Source organism: Calypte anna, chromosome 11 (assembly GCF_003957555.1).
Source record: "Calypte anna isolate BGI_N300 chromosome 11, bCalAnn1_v1.p, whole genome shotgun sequence".
NCBI classification, from domain to species: Eukaryota; Metazoa; Chordata; class Aves; order Apodiformes; family Trochilidae; genus Calypte; species Calypte anna.
In genome coordinates, this window is record NC_044257.1 from 16,890,070 (window position 1) to 16,909,058 (window position 18,989).

Consider the following 18,989-nt stretch of genomic DNA (forward strand, 5'->3'; position numbering starts at 1 on the left):
GCTGCCAATAGATCCGCGGCCTGCGCTGAGCCGGCCCCCGCCCGCCCCTCCCGGCCCTGCGCGGGGGTTTGGGGGTGATGCAATAGCTTGGATGTGTGTGTGTGTGTTAAGGGGGGGTGTGATAATGATGATGATGATGATGGTGATGCGGGGGAAAACTGTCTGGAGGATGCAAACACCCCCCCCCCGCGCAGGGGGGAGAGGGGCTCGTCCAGGTCTCGCCGCAGTGGATGCGTTTTTCGGCCGCTGATATTTTTTTCCAACCTCCCCTCTCCTCCCCTTCTCGCCCTCCCCTTCTCCCCCCCGATATTTTTCTAGCCCCTGACGGGCGGGAGGAGGAGGAAGGAGGGAGAAGCGATGCGCAAGATGGAGAAGCCGCTGCCTGCGCGGCGGGGCCGGGAGCCGGGCTGGGCCCACGGGAGGTAGCCGAGGAGGAGAGCAGGTAGGCGGGGAGAGGGGAAAGAAGGCGAAGGGGCCAGCTCCGGTTCCGGCTCCGGATGGGGGGTTCGGGGACCGGCGTGGGGATTGTGCCAGGGAAAGCGGCGGAACCGGAGCATCGCCCCGCAGAGCCGCGAGTGGGAGTGGGGCTCCGTGCCCGGCCCAATCCTTGTGATCCAACCCGGACCTCGAGGGGGGTCTGTGAGGGTGACTTTGTGTGCTGACAGCTCGTTGTTGCTTCAGGTGTGGGTGCGGAGCGGGGTGCTGGTGTGTTTTACCCCGTTGCGGATGGAGCGATCTCCCCCTGCCGGGCTGCGAATTAAAAATATAACATGGACCCAAAGCAATAAGGCGAGGGAGATGCTGTTTCTTTGGAGGCAAAAGGCTAAGAATTGTCTGTGAGATCGCACTTCAGTCCTGCAGAAATAAAAGGCAGGACTTTTGCTTTGCAGAACTCATCTGGAAATAAATGGCATCCTCTGGTGTTGTGCCCAAGGACCAGAGTTTTAAAAACTAGTCCTGGTGTGTTCTAAGCCTGGGGGGCTGGATAGCATCATTTTAATAAAAACTACATTCCACAGAAAGAAAAGAAAAAAAAAACACCACACATTTTGTTTCTTTTAAAGTTTGCAGGGGGGTGTTTGTTATTTATTTTACATGTTGTAAAATCTGAACAGTAAAAACCTCATTACCACTCACAGTTACTCAGTGTTTTCAGACATCTCAGGGAACATCACCAGAGCATGTGCTAATTGTAAGAGACATCATTAACTGCCCTGCAAAATGAAGCCCTGGTCCTGCATGCAGCTGCTTCCAGAGAGATTCCTGAATGACGTGAGGTTCCCTGTAGCATCAGGGCCCAAAACATGAGCGTGGTGCTGCAGTGCATCTCCAGGATGGAGATGAGGTCATAGGGAAGAGAAATATTCCTGAAGTCAGTACAAGTGTAGGACATGGCAGCTGGGTGAATCAAACTCAGTGTCTCTGTAGGCTCCATGCTCTAGATGATAATATAATCACACTTTAATAGGGCTGAATTTCTATCGATTTTCTTTTGGAGCTGCCTATAGGGACACTTTTTAGAAAGCCTTTCTGCTGATCATTATGTGCTCATAAACATTTTTTTTTCCATAGTCTGCATTTCTTATCTGTTGGCACTACCTTGCTGCTGTTTATACCTGCAACAGCTGCTGGCTGTCCTTGTCCCTTCACGCTTGCTCATCAGCTCTGGATGTTTCCTAGGGGAGAGGTGGGTGGCTGAAATGTCATTTCCCTTAGCAGGAGAAAACCTCAACCTTGTTTGGGCCTCTCTGACCCAGAGTTTGAATTATACTCATTAGGAATTTCAAGCTTCATACTTGTAAAGTACCAGATCAGAAATACTCATCTTCTTCATGGGATCAAACATTTCTTTGCTTCTTTTCCTTGTCTTTGACACATTTTAATGGATTTTTACTTTTAATGCATGGAGGAATAAATACTGTGCTCGGTTTCATCAGGCTGTAACTGGAGAGGGGAAAGTACCTACTTTTCTGGCTTTCTTGGGCTCTGGTTTGCTTTTTATAGGGGAGTTTTGAGTCCTCCACATTCTGCACATGGGTCTTGAGAACCCATGGATGGAAAGGAAGATGTCAGTGGCCTGGCAGAAGCATCTGTCCATCTCACAGAGGAAGTGCAGACATGAGATAGTGGAAGAGGACTTACAGACTTCCTCAAAAAAATATCTCCAGCAAGCATGAGGTCTTGGATAGCTGGTCTGACATTCAGCTGTCTAGAAGGAGCTGAGCAAACAGGTTGGCTCTGCACAGCCATGGCTGCCCAGGAGGCTTAGCTGTTCTCCTAAAATATATTGCTAGGTCCTTGCCTCTCTGGCTTCTCTTCTGGTCTTTCTCTATGGCTGTCCCCAATCCTGCTTTTCCACCTGTGTCTTATCTGTGCATGAGCACAGAAAATAATAGAGAGAATAATACCCTTTTTTTAGGAGGAGTGAATTTATAGATCACCAGTAGCATTAGGGTTGCCAGCAAAGCTTTTACTCAATCCAGGAACTGAGGGTCTTTATTCTATGTCCCTGTGGTCACAAGGGCTACAAGAGAAACCAAAAATGCTTCTCATCTTCAGACTCAATAATCAGTCAGATTAATAGAACCCCATCCTCATCTGTGGTGTCTCTGTGGTGGCTGAAGAACAGCCCCAGACAGCTGGATGCTACAGCCCCAGCTCTGGAGTTGTTATCTGCAGAGGAGGGCTGGGTCCGTGTGTCTCCACCTGTGTCTCATCTGTGCATGAGCACAGAAAATAATAGAGAGAATAATACCCTTTTTTTAGGAGGAGTGAATTTATAGATCACCAGTAGCATTAGGGTCGCCAGCAAAGTAAGTTTTCACTCAATCCAGGAATTGAGGGTCTTTATTCTGCGTCCCTGTGGTCACAAGGGCTACAAGAGAAACCAAAAATGCTTCTCATCTTCAGACTCAATAATCAGTCAGATTAATAGAACCCCATCCTCATCTCTGGTGTCTCTGGGGTGGCTGAAAAACAGCCCCAGCCAGCTGGATGCTACAGCTCCAGCTCTGGAGTTGTTATCTGCAGAGGAGGGCTGGGTGACAGCTGGGGTGGGTGAAGGTGTTAACACCCCAGGCAGCCCTGGCACAATTCTTGTTTAAAATGGGGCTGCTCCACGCTGCAGGCATCATCTTCTGCCAGTGACAACTGCCCTGTGCCACCCTGTGGGACATGTCCAAACTGGGCTGTCCTGGGTGGCAGCAGATGGAGCTTGGATGCACACAGAATCTTGCTGGCTTCAGCTGTCCTGGTGATAACCTCTGGAGTGCTGGATTAACAAAGGGCTTTGGCTTTTCTTTTAACTTGTAGTGAAGAGCAGTGCATTGAAAGTGGACATGAGGGGGTCTGCAGACAAAGTCTTTGTTTCTTACTCCAACCCTGAAGGAGGGGCAGTGCCAGCCCTCCCGTTCACCAAGGTGTTTTTTATTAACTTTCATTAACTTACTTAAGCCTCTTGGGCCCTAATTGATATGAAAAAGCCCGAGTGCAGCACACATTGCTCAAGAGGTGCCTGCTGCAGGCCAGGCAGTTTTGAGGTCAGGTAGATTCACATCCAGGTGAGCAAGACGAGCTGGTGAGCAGGCTCCTTGCCCTCCTTCTCACCACTTCACAAAATAACCCCCGTGTCCCCCTCCTTGTGATACCAACACCCTCTCCCCGAACCAGCCGGGCCCTTGGCTGCACCCCCACGGATGCTGCCGGGGTTTTGCGCTCAGGGGTTCGGACCGGACCCCCCCCCAATCCCAGGGACCCGGCAGCCATTTGGGGTCCCCGGCATCTCCGAAGCCCTTCCCCGCGGCACCTCCCTCGGCCCCGCCGCCTCTTGCCGCCCCGCCTCGGTCCCTCCCCGCTCCAGACACCCGGCATTTCCTGGCCCGGCGGGCCTCGAACCGAACCCAGCTCGGCGGGCGGTTCGCTGCGCTGTCTCCCCCCTCTGCCGGGGATTGAGAGCGGAGGTTGCGGAGCGATGTAACCGGCGGAGAAGGGGCGGGGGGGAGCGGAGGATGAGCCGCCGCGGAAGGGCCCCGCGGGGTGCGGACGCTGCGCGGTGCCTCCCCCGGTACCGCAGCGCAGCCGCGGGCAGCGAGAGGTTCGGTCCGCAAGTGCCCCACGGCGGCTCCAGCGCTTGGCGGTGAAAAGGAGATGATTGTACAGCTGGAGAGAGGACTGGCAGTGAGTAAATAACACCAGCGAGTAACTCGGGTTATACCCTCGCCTGCACCCAACTTGTTGACCCGAGCATCAACACGAGAAAACAGCAGGGAGGGGGGAAAAAACCCACCCAACCTCCCTCTGTGTTTTAGCTCCAAAGTTTTCAGGGCGTGTAGAGGTCTCCTGAATTGTGTTACTGACTGGGGACAATGTGGTTTGTAGCAGTCGGGAAGGATTGGGATGCTGCTAACAGCTTTGCTTTTGTTCTAGAAGGAGCACGGATCAGGCTGTCATGGAGGGAACCAGGCAAACCAGGATTTGTCGTCCACACAAGATAAGTGAATCGTCCAAGGTTTGTACGTTTTGTTTTGCCTACCAAAAATTTGAAAAAAAAAATAATAAAAAAAAAATCTGGAAATAACAAGGAGTGCAAAGGCTGTCCTATGGAGGGACTGTTCTGGAGGAATGTCAATATTCTTCAGACCTTCTTTTATTTTAAAATAAGCTCAAGCAGTGATCTACCTGCTCAAATGTTTTGGATAGAAGTTGCTACCTAGTGGGCTTAAAAAAATAATAATTATAAAAAAAAAAGGCAGCAGCAAATGGGCATCAGCTCATCATGACTCATAACTTAAAAAAGAAACCCACATCATCAATCACAGCTCAGTGTTTTCTCTACATCAAAAACTCTGTCATTAAATGCAAGGTGTTTATTCTGTGAATTTTTTCTGACCAAGCTATGTCATAAAATCCAAGGTAGTTACAGAAGCAAAGAATTTGTAGATTTAATCTTTGTTTTTTACAAGACAGGAGCCTCACTCCTGCAAGCTGTGATTATGGTAGTGAACTCAAGATGTTCAGAATCTCCATCTGCATATATACATTAATTTTGTGTGGGAATCCACAGAAATCCACCTTAGGTACTTCTACATGCAGATCACGGGGATAATGGCCAAAGATTGAGGAGATGTTACTATAGCTGTGATTATTATGTTCACTTTGTTCCATCCTGATGAAGGATGTTCTGTTCTAGTAGCAGCACTAGGTTACAGATGCTGCAGAACAAGTACCTGGTTCTACCAACAGCAACTAGGAAAAAATAAAACTTTTCAGTGCCTGTATCTGCCTTATCAAAATTGAATGAGACACATCTCATTTTCTCCTGCTTCAGTAAAGAGAAGTGGTACTGCATGAACATTCTGAAAGAAATTAGATCTTTGTATCCTAAATAAGTTAGAATGCTGCTCTAATACAATTGATAAAAGATAAATAGGACTACATTTGAAACACATCCCTCCCAATATAATCTTTCTCTGAGTGCTGAGCCTGTCTGCCATTCAATTGGTTTAGGCTGAATGTAATAATAATTCATCTTATTAAAAATTAATTAACTTGACAGGATTGTTTTATTTCCTTGCTTAGACAGCAGCTGTCACTATCTGTTAAACTTAGAATTACTAGATAATGCTAAAGCTGTTCTACAGAATATAAATAGCTCAAGAAAGATGTTCATGTTTAGTGTAAAATTAGTCTTGGTTTTGAAATGTGCAGCTCTCAGCTTCTGTTATTTGCTCACTAAACAAATGAACTTGCTAAGCTGCTGAAATATGTTAATGTATTCTGCATCCAGCTGATGCCATATATAATGATTTTATGCTTGATTTCTGAAGTAGCAGCAGATCTACATGGCAGCAAGGATTTTAGGAGTACAAGTTGTTAGGGGTATTTGTGTGCAGGATTATGCTGCTGACTCAACAGGCAGCTAAGTTAATGGGGATCTCTGGCAAATCTTATATTCTCCTTTAATCTTGTTATGCACGGTGGTGGTATTAGAGAATATTAGAAAGAAATGATCAGCCAGTTTACAGGGAATATGGTTTTGCTTTAATCCAATAACTGTCCCCTGTGAGTCAGATTCAGAAGAGGGTGCTGTGGTTACTGTCTGGTTATCTGCTGTCCTTTACTGCTGCCACAGATGTGTTGGGTTTTTTCTTTGCCATATTTATTTTTCTCCCACCTCCTCCGTTGCTCTGCTGAGGCTCTTGTATGATACCAGCGTTTCTCACCCTCAGACAAATGAAGATAAAACACCTCTGCAGTCCTTAGACCCCGTATGTTTTTCTGTTTCAGTTTTCTGGAAGTTTTATTCCTCAATGGAAGTTACTTTGTTTTCTCTGCATACCTAAGTCCCTTTTTAAGTTCAGAGATACAGCGAGGCATGGAGTATAAAGGCAAATCAAAAGAGTTTTGGCCTTGAAAACTCACAATTACTGAAGCCTCTTAAATTGCTTTAACTCTGTAGACTTGCATGTACAAAGTGACTCCAGCAGAAGGCTTTTTGGCAGCTGAGTCTCCATTGTTTAGGGAAGAGTTTAAGCAAAGCTAAAGAGAAACCACGGGGATATCAGGCACCGGGGAGCACATTTGGCTATTAATTTGGGTCTGCTCTTTGGCAGGCTGCCTGCCACTCTACCACCAACTGCTGGGAGGCAGATTTGGGAGGTCAGGCTCCCAAAAGTTGGTGTTAGCTCAGGACCATTGGCTGCCATCACGTCTGGACCAGTGGTGAGGAGTAACCCGGGGTGTAAAAAGTGCAATTAGCAATTTATGTACAGCTAGGGAGAGGGTTGTGAGCAGGGCAAAGAAGATTGGCTCTAGGACTTGAAACTTTTCCCACCTAGGTGGGTAGAGGTGTTGTCTCACTGTGATTTAACCAACCCATTAATGGCTTAGCCAGACAGCAATAATCATGTGCTTTCTGTTGGGGAAACCAGATGGAACTTCCAGGAGAAGCAACAGTTTGGTGAAGGAAAGGTTGAATGCCTGAGAGGCTTGAAGAGACTTCTGTGTGGCGCTTTTCAGTGCAGATGTGGCTTGGGAGAGCTCTTCAGGGTGTCACTTTTGGGGATGGAGGCAGAGGGTGTACAGCTGGGCAGGACCCAGAGTCCTACAGCAGAACTGGGCAGAGCTAACTTTGGTATGATCCAAAGATGTGCTTCCTTTCCACCTCTTTTCATTTCTCTTACATGTTCTTACAGGCTCTGCAACTCTGCCTATTAAATTAAAGCTATGTATTTGCATTTAACTTAACCTGGCTTTTATTAAGAGAGATCACAAGGTAAACTCACTGTACCATCAAGCATTCCATTCCTCTGGAAGGATGGTCCTAAAAGCTGCATCACTTGATGTACTGGGGTGAGCAGGCCCTTCAGTAGGTGTTCTGCAGGACATACAAAGGGTAACAGAATGTTTTCATTTTGTTTCTTCTTAAGACTTGTAACACCAGCCTATGAGAGAGGCAAACACTGGTTGCTGCAGAAGCTCTGTGGCACATGCAGAGCTGGTGGGTCTGGACCAGAGGGATCCAAGAAGGGCACTTACCTGACATGTTCTGAGGGTATTTTCACTTCTCTTTAAAAAAAAATATTTAGTTGTATCCATTAAAACAAGAACTACCTTGGTTTCTGGAAGCAAGCTGGATTCTTATGGGAAAAGTTATCCACATGTTTGGCTTTGCACATAAATAAACAGCTATTATTTTTGAATGCAGTGTGTGTGCCTGGAATAATATGGAAAGAAAGAGAGGGATTTTGCCCTAACAAGCTTAGAAATGCAGAGTTCTGAAAAGATTTAGGGGGAGGTAGCTGTCAAGTAAGCACCAACCCAAACAATACATGGGCTGAATGAAAATCTGGCACGCTGCTGCCTGTGTGTCTCCCACTCCAAATATTTAGCAAGTAGCTTAGTTGAGAAGAACTCTGTAAGGAGTCATTTGGGGGACGAGTATGGAAGGAAATGTCAGCAAGATGTCTCAAAGACAATGAGTGGAAGAGTTTCAGAAAATTATGCCTGTATAAATCATCAGGGAGGAGGTTTGGATGCAGCCTTGTGGAGGAAGTAGGAGTAAATCATATAAAAAAAGGGGAGTAGGAAGCAGTAAATGTCTGCAAAGGCATTTCAGCGTGAAGGTGAGAAGCTTGGGCTTGTACTTTGTTGCTTGCCAGCTGTCTCAAGTCAGAATTTATTATAAATGTGCAACACAAATAAGCTTTGTCTCTCCTGTACAGCAGCCTCGCGGGGCAACGCTTGGTGCGTGCCGAAATTTGTCGTGGTGGAGACAACCTCTGCCTGATGCTGCTCCTTTATTCCAGGTGTACAGGTGGGACGACCACTCCAGTCTCGTTCTTCAGAGCCTGAATGAGCAGAGGCACCGTGGCCTTTTCTGTGACATTGTCCTTGTGGTGGACGAGCAGAGAGTCCCTGCCCATCGCAACCTCCTGGCGGTTTGCAGCGATTACTTCAACTCCATGTTCACCATCGGGATGCGAGAAGCCCACCAGAAGGAGGTGGAACTTTTTGGAGCCTCTTACATCGGTCTCAAGGCCGTGGTGGATTTCCTTTATGGCAGTGAGCTGTCTTTAGATGGTGGCAATATTGACTACGTGCTGGAAACAGCTCACCTGCTGCAGATCTGGAAGGTGGTTGACTTCTGCTGCGAGTATCTGGAGAATGAAGTCAGTGAGGAGAATTATTTGTACCTGCAGGAGCTTGCCTCCATTTACAACCTGAAGCGCCTTGACTCCTACATTGATTCTTTCATCTTGCAGAACTTTGGCACTCTCTCTTTCACCCCGGACTTCCTGCAGAACATTTCCTTGCAGAAGTTGTGCCAATACCTGGACAGCAGCAATGTGCAGCAGGAGTGCGAGCACGACTTGCTGCAGGCTGCTCTGCAGTGGCTTACCCAGTACCCAGAAAGGGAGAACGAGGCTTACCAGGTCCTGGATAACATTCATTTTCCCTTGATACCTAAAAGTGATCTCCTCCATCGAGTCAAGCCTGCTGTCTGCTCTCTTCTTCCCAAAGAAGCAAACTGTGAGGGGTTTATAGAGGAGGCAGTGAACTATCACAACAACGTCACTGCTCAGCCGGTGCTGCAGAACAAGAGGACAGCCCTGAGGACCTCTGAGGAAAGGCTCCTCTTTGTGGGAGGGGAGGTTTCTGAACGGTGCCTGGAACTGAGTGATGATACCTGCTTCTTGGACATCAGAAAGGGGCAGTGGGTGGCAGAAACCCCTCTCCCAGCCAGGCGAAGTCACCACTGTGTTGCAGTCTTGGGAGGCTTCATCTTCATAGCCGGAGGCAGCTTTTCCAGAGACAATGGAGGGGATGCAGCTTCAAATCTCCTATATAGGTATGATCCCCGCTGTAACCAGTGGATAAAGGTGAGACTTAAGCTGTATTATTTCTCTGTTTAAAGTCCATAATGTTTAGAGTGTTTTCTTCTTCTTGGTGGAAGGACAGGGCTTGTTAGAATGGCAGCACTTGAAAATGGCAAATCATGTCACTCGAGTTGGAGATGTGGCTACATAAATCTTTTGTGGGAATTCTTAAGTTAAACATGCAGTGAAAGATTTTGGGGTATATTTGCAGCTTCACCAGGGAACTGGGCATCTCATCTGTGAAATTCCTGGTCAGCATCCACCTGCAACTCTTTAGATTATTTGGGGGAGTAATGTTAGAATGGACACAATTGCTTAGTTCCTCTTTCCCAAGCAGTAACACGTATGAATAAAGCAAAAGTGGGTTTGATGTAAAAAGAAACTGATGCCTGCAAAAGGTTTCCGTGCTACATGTCTTGTAGAACAAGTTATTCACTTCAGTCCTGCTGCAGAACCCTGCAGCCAGTGCAGGACCAGTAAAATAGTGCCTGTTCCCATAGTTTGAACTAATCTTCCTGTGTGGTTCAGTCGTGTTTCTGAGTGTTTCCAAGTTATTTTTCTTGCAGAGTTTTAGAAGGAGGCCCATGTAACACAAACCTTTATAGAGTGACCTCTTAGATCCTTTGTTGTCCCCCCTTCCCCCCCCTTTTTTCCTTTTTTTTTTTTTGAAAAGGAGTAAGTGTACCAGGCTACAGCAGAAAACCAAAAAATATTTAATTAATATATCAAACCTGGTAGGTTTCCTTTTCAAATCAATGTGAGGAAGCAAATCCTATCTGCTGCCACGAGTATACAATAAATCAGCTTGTTTACCTGATGTTTGAAGGTGTCAACATCTTGTGTTTTACTGACAGGTTGCCTCCATGAGACAGCGCCGTGTAGATTTCTACCTTGGAGCTATTACTGACATGCTGGTGGCTGTTGGTGGCAGGAATGAAAATGGGGCACTTTCTTCAGTTGAGACCTACAGTCCTCAGAAGGATTCCTGGTCCTATATTGCAGGCTTGCCAAGGTAATAGGGTTGGAAAGTTATCTCATGTCTGAAGAACAGAAGTAGAGGGAGCTTGTGTGGCTTTAGCTCGTGAATGGGGATCCCTGGAAGGGAGGCAGAGGGAGAGGTAACCAGTGTGGTATCACCAGGTAACAAACCATAGCAGCATTTGGGTTTTGAGCAGCTCTCTCCTCCAGGCAGTGTGCCTCATGCCAGCTTGATTGGTTTTAATGTTTGTCCTGAGGTCTGTTGGAAAGATGGGAGGGAGAGGTCTTGTAATGGCACTCTGCTATTCTTAAAATATTTTTCCTGAGGTTGCTTGGAATCCAGTCTTTTCAGAGGAATTGCTTAGATCTTGATCAAAGGCTTCTGTAATTCATTTGGTCTTACTTTGTCACCTTGTTGTGATGGTTTTCCATGTAAGATGTGTCCTCTCTGTTTGGCTGCTCGGGTTGGCTGTTGGAGGTGAACCATGTTTTCCTGTGTTGCAAAGAGATTACCCTGGCAAATGGCTCTCAGCATGAGTTAAAACTTGACTCCTCTGTTTTGGAGAAGCTGTAGTACTGCAGTTCTTTTGGTAAGAGCAGCAGAAGACATGACTTGTGTCTTGAGTCACTGGTTTGAGTGGTGACTGTGTAAGAATGGTTTGACAGCATTTCATCTGCAAACAGCATTTCAGGTTTGGTCATATTTCAGATTTGTGGAAATCACAGGAGCATTGGCTACACAAGCAGTATTTTCATCCTGCAACTTCAGCAGCTGTGCTTGCTTTCTTAGTGGCATCATAAATAGGATACTTGCAATTTGATTTGAGATTTCAGGCTTTTTTTCCCTTTTTCCCTTAGCTGCAGAGCTGCAGAACCAGAGGCAGCCAGTGAAGGCTCAGAAGCCTGTTGACCAATTCTATTTTGGGCAGGTGCTGCAATGTGAGTCTGATCCAGGCTAACAGCTGGGCTTGAGTGCTCTTCAGAGGCAGGATGCTTTTTTTGCTGGTTTATTTCTGCTCACAAAGGCAGATCTAGCAGTTGAGGCTAAACACCACAAACTTTCCTAGGAAGCTGAGTATGAGAGCATCTTCAGTTCCCAAGTCCTTCTGTTAAGTGGGTGACCTGTGAGAACCCAGCAACAGCTCATAGAAAACTGTAGCTGTTTGGTTTGGTTATTTTTGTTGTTTTTTTCTTTTAAACATTTCCAAGAGACACATAGATGTGACCTGATTGCCTTGTATGTTTTTAGAAAAACACCTTAAACAGGTGTGGATATTTTCACTCATAAATGATCCCAGGGAATACTATGATTGACTTAAGCCAACCACACAGTAACCTATCCAAAAAGGGGCATTTTGGCTGCGTGTTCTTACTGCTACCTGTGTGTTGGCTTTGGGAATTTTGCAGCTGCAGCACCTAAAAGTGAACTTTGATATGGGGGGATGTTAATTTTTTCTTAGATTGCCTAACTGATCCTCTTGGACCAGGCAAAAATTGTCCTTGAGGGCCAGAGCCCACTGACACTGACTTTGCTGGCTGCTAAACTGCAGGGTTAGTTCAGTGGCTAAGTTATTGCTGCATCCCCCCAAAATAATTCTGCATCCCCTCTTCCTGCCTTTCATGCCCTCATTCCGTGCTAAGTGTCCTTTGTGGCAGCTCAGGTGTTTCACTTGGTGAGCCAGAGAGTTTCACACTTTTCCATGTAGCTGCTCTCTTGCCTTTAGTTAGATCTTAGTGGACACTCAGCACCTTCAGGTTTTCTGTCTTTGCAGCCTTCTTTCTCCTTTCAGGGAACTCTTGTGCTGGGCAGGAGATTGGTTGCAGCAATTGTTTTTCTGTGCAGAAGGAATAAATTTGGAAGGATTTTATGTAGGTTGGAAAAGGCAAAAATCAGTGCAGAGGTGGACAGCAGAAAGAAACTGCAGGGACTGCAAACCCTGCTTGAGTCCTTTCCTGATGGACTTCAGACAGATTTGCTGACAGTAGAGGTAGGATGAGAGAGAATTTTGTGCTCTAATCAAGACTAGAAGCAAGCATGCTTGTACAGTTCCTTCTGAGTGCTCCCACCTTCCCTTCAACACACTTTTGATCTGATTTCTTTTCCCCACCACTTTCGTTCCTCAGGTTGATTTTAATTACTCTTTCTACCCAAGCAGCATCTTCCCCAGCCCTACTCCAGCAGCAGGTCTTTCCTCCTCATTTAGAAGAAATCCATAGCTTCAATTCTCTGCTTCTTGATTGCTTGATCAGGCAACATATCCCACCCTAGCTGCCTTGGTTCCTGCCTTTTCCTGCTGCTTTGCCTCCAAGGAGAACCCATGCAGGTTTTTTGGTCCTCTTGAGTGTGTGGCCACCAGAAGCAGGCTCCCTGTCTTTTTTTTTTTTTTTTTTTTTTTTTAATTTCTGAGGGTTGTGGCTTGCCATGTGGATGGAGATTTTCAGGGGAAAGGTGCTGGTTGTGTCCTTGAATACCTGTGCCTCTTGCCCATGGCCAACCCCTGCATCCATGCTGCTGTGCACAGGCACAGTCACACTCCTCCAAGGAAGAGCTTTGCAAGCTCTTTTTTATCTCTTCTTCCCCCTGCCCTAACATGGTCAAAACAACACATTCTTTGCCCTAACCACTTTCTTGGAAGGAACTGAGCTGTTTTGACTGAAATAATGCTGTCTTACTGGAGCAGAAAACACAGCATCTTGAGGCAGATGCTCAACAGGGAAAACTTCAGCCAAGCTATCTAAAGGGTGGACTTGGGCCAAGTCTGCTACAAGTGATTTTTGCTCGACTCCTTGTTGTGTCCTTGTGGGATCCCTTTCTCATTCTTCAGAGAGGTTCTAGAATGTTTTTTTTCACCATTTTCCCAGGCTCTTTGGGAGCAGTTGCTGCCATAGTTTCTAGCCCGGAAGGGAGCAGCAGTGGCTGAGAAGCTTGGCAGAGCTTGGTGCAAATGTGTTCTCATCCTGAATACACTGTGAAAAAGTCTTCTGCAGACATCAGTGAAATTAATTGAGTGGCCTTAGGTTAAAGTTTGGCAGAACAACTGAAAGCAGTTGTGTGAGGAGATGTGTTGGAACAGGTTAGTGAATGATGGGATCTGCTCTAACAGTGGTGTCATGAATGGTCTTGCAGGGTTGCAGCAGGTGGACGCCGAGGTTCAGAGCAACCACAGCTTGTCTGGACCTTGGCTGAAGTAGGGGATTCCCAGAGCTTTATTGGCTTAGGCCAAATGTTCTTCTGTTCAAGACAATAAATGGTAGGAGATCTGGCATTTATTGAATGATGTTCCTGTGTCAGAAACTGTAATTTTTGCAGCATGGTATGTAGGTAATTTGTTCAAAATCACAACTGGCTCTGGTGGATTTTCTGAAGTAGAACTTCTTTCTCCTTAATGCCTCTGTGGTTTTCTGGCCCCTCTTACAGATAATATTGCCAAAATGCTTGATGCTTTCTGTTGGCAGATGTGTGGACCTGCTGTATTGAAGTGTCCTGTTCTGTTGCATAGTTAGAAATGCCCCTGTTAAACCACAGGGCTTGCAGAAAGGATTCTTATTGATTGTTTTCAATTTGTGCATTATGCTTTGTGCAGTTTTCTAATAATGTGAAGCAGGGTATGTGCAGTTTTGGATGAGCTTTTCAGAAGTCAGGCAAAGTGAAACACCTTTGGCATGTCTCAATCGGTGACCTCCCTGTGCTGGAAAATAACAAACTGATGTCCAGATATGGTTCAGATATGATTTGCCTCTTTCAAATTACTCTTGCAGCAATTGCTGTTGATGTGCCCATTGATTGAGGCAAGAAGAAAAGCATTTGTGCTTTTTCTGCAGCTGGGTATGCTAGACTGGATGCATGTGCAGGAGAGAAAATGGCTATTGCTTGCTTGCCTGTAGAGAATTCCACTTTTCAGTTAGTGTGCAAAAACATTTAACCTGCAAAGGTCACTCCAGTTTGTCTTCACTTACAGTCTTAATTCTTTCTTTATTTTTTTTTTTCAAATGCTGACTGTAATGTGACTGCTGTCAGCAGTACAATAGTCCTGGGCAATGTCATTGCCTTCTTCTCCTCCTGACTCCTCCAAATTCTCCACTGCCTGACTCCTGCATGTCCTCCAGGTAGCTTGCTGGTTAGGGGTGGCTTTAAAATCTAATGCATTTTAAGAAAGGAGATGACTTCAAGTTGTCCATCCCACTTCCCTGAGCAGTTGGCTACTTTTTAAGATCCATTCCTGTTTATATAGACAAGCAAAGACTCCAGTGACCAGACTGAGTGCTGCTGGAGAGAGGTGATTCCTGTTCTTCTCCATAGGAGACCACAAACCAGGTAGAGCAGTGTCTGTGCCATGGCATTGCTGGCAGGATGGAGTGCTGGGAAGGATGGAGTGGTTGTGCTCAGGGTATTTCATGCCAAACATGAAGCCAACATGAGATCTGTGCTGCCAGGGTTAGGCAGGTTGTGAGCTGTGGAATTTTTGAGTTGCCTTTTTGGATGAAGTCTCATATCTATGCCTTAATCCTGTCTTTTTTTCCTTTTTCCTGAGTAGCTAAGAAGCAGTACAGTACTGAAGTCATCTCTTTTAAGGTCTCTGAGGATAGTGCCTCAGCTTCTGTAGTTGTAGTGTCCTGGCCACTCAGCATTCTTAGGCCAAGCATGTCAAAGATTTTTCTGTTTCTTGGAGCAGGAGCCTGTTAGTGGCTGATTCAGACACTGGTCAGAGATCAGAAGCTTCAGTAGGCATCTAGAATAATAAACAAATAATAAACATCTTCTAGGTTTTCCCAGAAGTAGTGTGCTTTCAGGGTAAACGTGGGTTTTCTTTTCTATTCCACCTTTTCCCTTGGCACAAAAGTCCTTGGTACTTGGGTGTGTGGAAGAAGTTCTGATACCATTTGTGTTGCTGAGACAAATGATTACAATAAAAAATAAAACCAGCTCAAGGTTCTGTCCACATGAAGTTGCCAGCATGTTCAGGCATGGTTCAAAAGCATTCCAGGCTAAAGTAATTCCAACATAAGTTTGTCTGCCATGGAGGTTGAGTTGTCCTGAGTCCTTGGATGGTAACAGCTTGTGAGTGAAGCATGATGAGTGTATTGTTCTGCAGCCCTATGGGTATTAAACTGTTTTTAGGCTCTTTGTAGCAGTGTGTGAGTCAGTTTGCTGTGGCTGGTGCTGCAGCTACACCTTTTGACACCCTTCATGCCTAAGGGAAAAAAAAAAAATCATGTGCAGGAAGGGTTTGTTCAAAGACACCAAGGCTTTCCCTTACCTTAGCGTTCCACATCTAAGAGCTCAAAAGGGTTTGGTCAGAAATATCCTAATATAAAGTTAAGAACAGCTTCAAGAATTGGGTTTGTAGTGGCTTTATTATAGCTGATCAAAAGGGTGTTCTCTCTGCCCTGTGTAAATGGTGTGCATGATACTGGTTTCTACCATCTCCTTTTGTCATATCCAACGTGGCCTGAAATATATGATTGACTGAGGTCTGTGGCCTTGTCCTGGGGTGACCAAAGAGGTTACCACCTGCAGAGCAGAAGTGGTAGAACAGATGGATAGCTGATGAAAAGGATGCTGCATGTATCATGAATGCAAACAAACTGGGCTGTGAACACCAGTGGGTAAGAAACGTGTTTCATGACCCTGAAGCTGTGGAAGGGGAAGGCAGCAGTAGTTTTCGTGTTGGTTTTTCTTGGTTAACACTACTGGGGAGAGGTACCATGATTATTCCCTCTTTCAGTCATAAAAACCTTGCTGAGATGTGGATTTTTTGTCACACTGATCCAAAACAAGCACTGGAGCAGGAAAATAGGAGTGAAGGCCATGCCAGCTAGAGCTGGATGGGTTCCTTCTGCTGTCTGAGACACTGTAGAGGATGCCTTAAAAGTGATTGTCCCACCTGCACTCTGCAGGGCAGGGTGAAGCAGGATGAACACAAATAGTTACTGGGTAACTAGCAGGATTAGGGATTCTTCAGTCTTTAGTTACTGTTTATTTCCTTGTTTAGCAGCAGCCCTTGGTGAATGCTTGTGGATCTTGATGAAAGCCCTAAGCACTAAGTCAGATTCTTTGTGTTTGCCTGCCCTAGGTTTACCTACGGCCACGCTGGGACTGTCTACAAGGAATTTGTGTACATTTCTGGGGGCCACGACTACCAAATTGGCCCCTACAGAAAAAACCTCCTCTGCTACGATTACCGCACGGACGTTTGGGAGGAGAAGAGGCCAATGATCACTGCCCGGGGGTGGCACAGCATGTGCACCTTACAGGACAACATCTACTCCATTGGTGGCAGTGATGACAACATAGAAACCATGGCTCGTTTTGACATCCTCAGCGTGGAGTCCTACAGCCCCCAGTGTAACCAGTGGACCAGAGTTGCCCCCCTCTTGCAAGCCAACAGTGAGTCCGGGGTGGCAGTTTGGGAAGGCAGGATTTACATCCTTGGAGGCTACAGCTGGGAAGAAACAGTCTTCTCCAAAACAGTCCAGGTTTATGATAAGGAAAAAAATAAGTGGTACAAAGGGACTGACTTGCCCAAAGCAATCGCAGGGGTGTCTGCCTGTGTCTGTGCATTGAAACCCAAAACAGAGGACAAAAAGAAGAAGACAAAAACAAAAAAGCATCAAGATCGGGGAAGATGACTGTGTCTGAATGAGCACCTTTTGTGGTGGACTCCCAAAGGACTTTGTATTTAATGGTTTTTATCTAGCCTTGACTCTTTTTCTGTTGTTTTTTCTAAATGGAGGGGCAAAGACACGTCTTGTAGCCTCAGCAAACGTAAGGCTGAATGTGTTTTTTGGATTAAGCTCGTGCTTAATGAAAAAACTACAAAAGAAACAAAAAAAACAACCCCAAACCTTCCTACTATATAAAGGGTAATATGGCAAGAGAGGTTAAGCTGCTCTCCTGAATGTTAAGGTTTAGTCTTTTACCTCTGTGGTTCATGGCATTTCCACACACTTCATAGTATCTTGACCTTTTTGAAGGAAGGTTTAATTTGTGTCTGAGATGATAATGTCAAGGGGGAGGAGGCAGAGTAGTAAGGGTCTGGTTTGAAGTTACAGAGCAGTTCAAAGGTGTTCAGAAGTAACTGCTCAGAAAAAAAAAAACAAAAAACCCAAAAGGGATCTTCAGTGCTGCAAATCTTGAATTTTTGTAATGTTAAATTTCATTCATGATGCATGCTCAAATGGTTAGAATCTGATTTCTGGCACCACAGGAGTGTTCAAAGAGGATATTACTTTGGGTGAGTGCAGGTCAGAGCAGTGTGAAGAGCAGAGGACTCCACTGTGCTCTTTAAGATGAAGAAGACCTGGCTGTGTGGCTGAAGAATGGGTGGCTTTGACTTGAGCTTGGATTGATGGCATGGAGAACTTGGAAGTCTGGGAAAGGTGATATGACTTCTGCATCCCTTGTCGTGCCATGTCTCATATCTAAACACAACAGCAACATTTTCATGGGCTTTAAAACATGCCCCAGAATAAGGGAAAAAAAAAATCAATCTGTTGAAGAACTGGAAAGATGTGAGGGTTTGGATGGAGACTTTTGCCCTGGACCTTCAAAGCACAAGGAGCTGACAGAGCTCAGGTTGGGGAAGAGATGGCAGGAGGATCCTTCAGGTGAACTTGAAGGAGGAAGATGTCACCTCCCCAGCCCTGCTTGCCTGTCAGGGTGGTTTCCACTTCGTTTAGCTCAAGCCTCGCCGTGGTCACGGGTGGTAGCCAGTGTGAGCAGGGATCCACACTGCAGTTGTCTGCTATCAGAGAGCTTATTAACCCTGGATGATTAATTGGGGTTCAGTAAACCTGAAGAATAGCAACTCATTTTTTTTTTTTACCTGAGCTAATATCTCACATTTTCCTCTTTTTAAATTTTTTTAGGTTTTTTTTTCAAAGTTCAAAATGTCTTTATGTGAGCATAGCCCTTTCTGATGGATTTGGCAGGGACTTGAAGCCACAGCTCATCAGGCATGAAACCAAACACTTTCCTCAGCCAGACAGGTTTGAAAGGCAGAAACCCCCAAACATGCCACGCTCAGGACTGTGTTTGGGATCCAGGCAGTGGGACTGAACTGACACTCATCTCTTAGATCCTCTGTGTCACCCTATCCTCTGCATACCAAGTCGAGAGATTTCTGACCCAAATGTTAGTCCACCCTCTACAAACACAGCTGATTCTGCTGCAGATATTAAAATTCCCCGACTGTCTGACCAGCTCTCAGGCATTCACCCCGGGGCCACTCTACAAATGCATCTCTGGTTTGCAAGAAGTTGATCACCAGCAATCTGATACAGCCACTCCAGTTCTTGTCATGATGCCAGGCCACAGCTTAATATTCCTCCTTCCCCCCCAAAAAAAAATATTTGTAGGAAGTTTTTCAAGTCAACTTTTATACTTTTTTATAAGGCATTTTGCTAACTCCTTTGCCATATATTCTGTTCTTGACTCTAGAAGCTCTTGCCCTGCAACTGTGACCCCCATTTGGTGGCTCTTTTAGTCTTTGTGTGGTTGGTGGGGCTGGGGTGCAGCTGTTGGAGCAGCACTGACATTCCCAGCATTGTCAGGCTGTGATTGTGACTATTGTACAGCCAGACATGCAAATAAACACTCTTTATTTTCAGCCATCAGTCATCTGCTGAGTGGAT

At 45.8% G+C, this 18,989-nt stretch overlaps 1 protein-coding gene across 3 annotated transcripts; it reads left to right on the plus strand.

Moving 5' to 3' along the window:
* The first annotated feature begins 183 nt into the window (after positions 1-183).
* Positions 184-18,211, plus strand: KLHL36 (kelch like family member 36). 3 transcript variants are annotated; one of them, XM_030458007.1, is made up of 5 exons: positions 184-442; positions 4,426-4,507; positions 8,307-9,380; positions 10,232-10,389; positions 16,430-18,211. In XM_030458007.1, the coding sequence occupies exons 1-5, from the start codon at positions 231-233 to the stop codon at positions 16,983-16,985; spliced, it is 2,082 nt and encodes a 693-aa protein (XP_030313867.1). In that variant the 5' UTR covers positions 184-230; the 3' UTR covers positions 16,986-18,211. The 3 variants fall into 3 exon arrangements, with proteins under 3 accessions (XP_030313867.1, XP_030313868.1, XP_030313869.1); XM_030458008.1 differs by lacking the exon at positions 184-442 and adding an exon at positions 4,031-4,176; XM_030458009.1 differs by lacking the exon at positions 184-442 and adding an exon at positions 4,031-4,176 and having other exon boundaries at positions 4,429-4,507.
* The last annotated feature ends 778 nt before the right edge of the window (positions 18,212-18,989 follow it).